This window comes from Pteropus vampyrus, unplaced genomic scaffold (assembly GCF_000151845.1).
Source record: "Pteropus vampyrus isolate Shadow unplaced genomic scaffold, Pvam_2.0 Scaffold129, whole genome shotgun sequence".
NCBI classification, from domain to species: Eukaryota; Metazoa; Chordata; class Mammalia; order Chiroptera; family Pteropodidae; genus Pteropus; species Pteropus vampyrus.
In genome coordinates this window covers 428870-434843 of record NW_011888910.1, presented here as the reverse complement: position 1 = coordinate 434843, position 5974 = coordinate 428870, and the positions used below count along the sequence as shown (strand labels likewise).

Here is a 5974-nt window from a genome sequence, read left to right as displayed (position 1 = left end):
ATGTGTGTGTACTGAATAACAAAGCTTTAAAATACACAAAACAAAAACTGACAGAATTACACAGAACTTAAAAATCCACAAGATTAGGAAATTTAAACACATCTCAGAATCTGCAAGATCAAGTAGAAGGAAAAACAATAGTAAAACAAAGACAGATTGAACAACACAATTAACAAGTTTGGTCTAATGGACACCCGGCGACTTGAAAATATGTATACTTTCATGTACTAATGAAACATTTATAAAAACTGACCATATTTTAAGTCATAAGGCAAATCTAAACAAATTTCAACATATCGATTTTATATGAACCTATTCTGTGACTACAATCCCAGTAAAGCAGCAATCAATAAGAACAGAATTTAAAAATCTACTTGTTAGGATATGAAACAAAACCCACACATATGTCAAAAAATCAATAAAAAATTGAAAATACTTAGAACTTATAAACAAATATTTCTATAGCACTTTAAATTGACAAAACATTATTTTGTCACAGAATTCTATGAGCTATACAGATGTTGAGCATTATCTCTGCTCAACATCATAAACAGCAGATATATTACAAATTAAGAAATTACTAGGTAAAAAGTTTATATATATATATATCAAAAGTGATCTAGAAACTGGGAAATATAAGTGAAAGTGTTCATTACTAAAAATATTAAAAGGAAAACAAACCACTTCCGCTCTTTTCAAAGTTATACTGAATAGCTAACAAAGTTACACAGAAAGAAGTTAGTATCTTCACATTTAAAGGTCAAAAGCCCATTAATTCTTTTTGGTGTTTGAAGTCCATTAGATCCTTAGATAACATATACAAAGTCATACGGTATTTATTATTCATATGAGATGAACAAACGCTATCAGAAATCCTTGTTGCACAAGTTGAGTAACCACAGTTAAAAGTACATTCTTGCTCAAACAGTCCTGATTTCTTGGTTACAGCATCTGTTCAAATGTGCAGTGGCAATTAATAACATTCCAAATACAGCCTATGGTACACTTAAGTTCCCCTCCCTTTTCATGTGTGGGATATTTTTAGAAGTATTTTTCCCCACATTCACTGAAAGAGAATTAAGAAAATTCCAACATGCCTTAGTGTCAGCAAGTGCTCTTTTTAGTCCAGGTACCAGAGAATGATTGATGAACCTGTCAAGCCTACAGTAGCGGACGGAGAAAGTTGGCAGAAGTTCAGTGTTATTGAAAGAAATCTCAAATACTTATTTCATCTCCTCTATTAACTTTAATCACATTTTCAACATGCAGCCAAGAATGAAGCTTTGACAGTAAGCCATAAATTTACACAAGTAAGCATTGTTAGCTTTCTGCACTAGCAACACTGAGATAATATGACAGAGCTGGGTATTTTCTTTCTTGTGCCTTTCTTTACTGAAGAGCAATACAAAATATTTAAAAGATTTATCCATACCTCAAATTCATTTGTCATAAAACTCTTGAAATTATTGCATTTAATCTTGCTTCTCAAGATTTATGGCAAATAAAAAATCAGCTTAGTTCCTCAATTAAACTATCAAGTACAGATTTTTTTAAAGATCACAGTGATGATAGAATTGGTATACGTTTCATCATAATACACTTGCTTATGAGAACAGATATTAAACACTAAAAAGGACTTACATTTAACACAGATCATTTGCCATGTGGACAAATACCTCTGGTATACTCAGAACCAGAATCTTTCTCTGGTTCCAGAGGGACTCCTTGGCAGATTTTGCTAATTACTCACTGAACAGCTGACACATGTATAGATATTTTTATCTTACAAAGCTTACCCACAGCAAAAGACACAAAAATGAGGTAAATACTCTGGGCAAGATTACAGTTCTTTGAAAGGCTAAAAGTCAACTATATTTTTGGTAAGTTTTCCTTCTAAGCATGTTTTAAAACCTGAATACATTAAGTGCTGGAAGGCCACAAAACTTAAGCCTATCTTGCCATCCAGTGAAATACGTGGCATTATGCTGCACTGCAAAATACAAAATCTGTAACCTTTCCCAAAAGGTGTTTCAAAGACCAACATGGCCATCTGTGCCACAGTGGAGACAAGGTTTTGACTCTCACCTCTCTTAAATGTGATCTCTGTTTCACGGACAGTTGTTTTTGTCTGCTTACTCATGAAATAACACTTTATATATTTTCCAATAGCCATAGAGGCTATAACAGGCAGCTATTTTATATGCTTTCTAAGCCACAATAACTAATATTAACCCTGTATAAGAATGACTTAATTATTTTTCTAAGTCTATACTTATAGTTCTGAGATAATCAATGGAAAAGAAGACCAATTCTCATTAACAAAGAGTAAATTTATCTCATTTTCCCCTCCTACTCCTGCCCCTTCAAACAATCATATATAGGCACTTAAAACTGAAAAAAATGTAGCACTCTTCCATTAAACATTTAATGAAGACTCCAGTAAAAGTTTCTTTCGATATAAGAGTGCCACTGAATATACTGTTGAGCTTGAAGCAGAGGCTAAATGGTTTGGCGGGAACAGTTTTTTGGGGGAAGTCAATGTTTTCTCATTGGTTTGTTATTATTGTGGTTCAAGTTCTTAAAAGGTTGAAAATTTTGCTAGGTCCTTCTCCATCTCGGCATATTGTTCTTTAAGCCTCTCCATAGCTTTTCTGTGCTCTTCATCCACTTCAGCCTGTTTGTTGTATTGTTCTTTCATGAAATCCTCCCACTGGGTTACATGCTGTTTTTCATTAGCTATTAAATGGTCATTATAAATCTGAGAAAAGAAAATGTGAAAGTCACGTGACATTTTCCAGACAAGTATTTTTCTATGCAGAAGAGACAAACATTACTTTACCTCTTGATATTTGGTTAATATAGCAATCAGCTTGAAAGTCACAATGATAAAATTGCATTACACTTTTAATGACCAATAAGAACATGATATATTAGAAACATCTAAGGCTAAGGTTTATTCTCTTCCTATGACTGACCATGGATATTCACATTTCTGAAATTTCAAAAATGTCTAATATCTTTAAATAACAAAACCAGACACAATTCAAGTAAATTTTCATATCTCTTTTTCTTCTCAAATTCCATTTAACTGCATATAATTTTTAAATCAAGTTTAAAGAATATATGCCCAAAGAATCATTATTATAGGAAATTAAAATGCATGTCTTATATAAAAGACTTTTTAGGCATATTAAAAAGAATCACGCATTATTAAATCACTGGAAGAGAATGCGAGAAAATTCTTCTGGTTCAGTTCCGTTCCTTAAAGCAAATAAACACCAAAAGCATCTGTTGTCAAATGTCTAAGTTCTTGAGATGCTCCTTAATATTTCTATATGAGGATGAAAAAATTTTTTCTTTTGAGTACCACAATAAAGATGAAACAATGTATAAGTAAAAAAGGCATACATTTGGTATAATTTCAATTATTAATTATCTTTGAATATTTATAACACTGAGCTAAATAGAAAGAGTATAAAAATAACTCTATGTCCTTGCCTCAAATATTCTACATACATGTCTTTAGAAGTTTCGATACAAGCTAAGTCCTATAAAACAAATAAGCAAAAACTGTGACAGATGCAAACTACAAAGCAACTAAAGTCAGCGCTTTAAATAGGACACCTGGTGTACTTAGATACTGGTAACTCAGATGCTGGCCACCAGATAGTTAACAGGAAAAAGATAAAAACGGTTTTTTCATGCTGCTCATACTGTCCTTGCTGTTCTATTTTCTCTCTCATCTGGGTCACGATGAAAAGCAGGATGAAGAGCTGATTAAGCCATCAAGATCTAAGTACCTACGAAATGCATATTTCTGCTAGTCGTTTTGTATATCTTATCTACTTCTAAAAACCCCTATTTTAAGATTATATTATTCTCATTCTACAGATGAAGAAATGAAAGCTTAAAGACACTAATTTACTTCTCCATGGTCACTCAACTACTAAGTAGATTCAAACTTAGGTCTTTTAATACTTATGCCTTTTCTATCACAAAGTACAAATCAGATCTTTCCAAAGAAACTAGAAGTTTCTTTCACTATAGAAAAAAAAAAGTCTGTTGCAAGAGCTTTTTCTGCCAATCTTATCTGAAGTTCCTCAGTATGGAGACTTTTCAAGTGAAGAGGTTGAAGGGAGCCTGAAGTCCCACAAACCCTTAGGATCTAAACAGGCATTACTGAGGAGAGTGGGTTAGGGAGGGATTTTCTGATCCAGTAAATTTGGGAAGCAGGTTAAGCAAAATTCGAAACATTATATTTTAACTTTTTAGCTTCATGGATTATAATTCTCCAAAAGATGAATAAAAAATGAAGAGTTCACTAAACTTTTCATGGAACTTCTGCAAAAACTATTATATTCTAAGAGAAAAGACATCAGACTAAAATATGCAAGTAAACTTCTTCAAAATAGTATCTTGCTTTAGTTGTAAATTAATTTTTAATAAATACAGAGAATATTAACATCCATACTCAGATGTTGTTTAATGGATTATTCTTTTCTTTTTAATCAAAACATCACAATTGGCTCAGCTGACCCTGTGATTTGGACCACAAAGCAACAGCCCTGGTTCCACTTTCTATTACTGGGCAGCACTTTATCCAGTGCAGCTCAATGGAAAAAAGTGAAGATTGGGAGGCATATAAATCTTACTTCAAATTATGGTTCTCTTGTTACCAGTTGCATGACCTGAGCAAGTTAGCTTAACTTTAAAATGATAAAAATAATGCTTTATATTCATATATAATATTTATGAAGACCAGAGGTAATACATGCTAAGTTCCTAGCTCAGTGCCTGTGGTGCTTAATAAAAGGTAAATATTATTATTATATAAATCATAAGCAAAGCATCTGGAAGGCAGATCAAACCACTTTTTATCCTCCCTAAGTTTTTTGTTCTTTAGTTTTAGTAATTTAATTTTATAAATTCTTGTAATAATTTTATAAATAAATTCTTGTAATAATTCAAAAAATAATTCAAATTCTTGTAATAATTCAACACAAATAAAACTGTTTCGTTCTTTAGTTTTAGTAATTTAATTTTACAAATAGATTCTTGTAATGATTCAAATAGAAGCAACACAAATAAAACTAATAGTTTCCTCCTCTTGTTCCATTTTCAAGTCAATCTTCCTTGATGATTCTACTATTTACTATTTTGCTATAAGAAAAGATTTTAATTAAGATGTTACCAAATATCAGTATCTCTATTTTATAGTTTCAGAATATTACGACTAGAGATACATATATCCAAAGTAGCTATTTCACATAAGAGATCACTCCTTGGCCTCATAGCCCAGGTGGAAAGAAGTTGAAAATCTAGTCTTTCTTTCTTACCAAGAAGTTCAGGAAGTCACTCTATCTTTCCTTAGTCTCCCACTTTTAATAACAATAACTGCTATTCAATCTGGCATTCTTCCTAACAAGTAGTAAAGCTTATACATTCACGTATTGACAATATTGTGGTCTTCACATATAAATAAAACTCACTACCTGGAATAACATTTACCTGAAACTTAGTTGAGAACTCTATGTAAGACATTTATAAGTAATAAAAAAAAGTGATACCACAAAGTCCATTTACAAATATTGCAATATTCATGAAAAGCTCTTCTGATTCTGAATGTAATTTACCCAACTTTACCCATCAGATTTTACTGCATATAATAGAAAAACCCCTAATTAGCTACATCTTACATATCACCTTCAAGAAAGTTAAAAAGTATTCTAAGCCAATAGGAATGAAGGTTATCTTAGGGTATATCTATTCAAAATGTAAGGAAATGCAGTCTGGACAGCTATAACTTTACTAGAATAGAATAACAAGGAGCTGAACTGTTGCTTAATCCAAAGCGGCAAATATCCCACCCCCTACTGGAGTGCCAAAATAGTTCTTCGATTCCACAGAAACCATTCTACCATTAGCATGCATCCCAGTTCATGCATTAGGAAGTTATAAAATCCAAAGATCTAGG

At 32.0% G+C, this 5974-nt stretch overlaps 1 protein-coding gene across 3 annotated transcripts in view; it reads right to left on the bottom strand.

Moving 5' to 3' along the window:
* Positions 1-820: 820 nt before the first annotated feature.
* Positions 821-5974, bottom strand: part of BLOC1S5 (biogenesis of lysosomal organelles complex 1 subunit 5) — a 47266-nt gene continuing 42112 nt past the window's right edge. For all 3 annotated transcript variants that reach the window (XM_011367025.2, XM_011367023.2, XM_011367024.2), the window contains one exon: positions 821-2758. In XM_011367025.2, coding sequence (XP_011365327.1) covers positions 2740-2758 — 19 coding nt within the window. In that variant the 3' untranslated portion in view covers positions 821-2739. The remainder of the gene's footprint in view (positions 2759-5974) is intronic.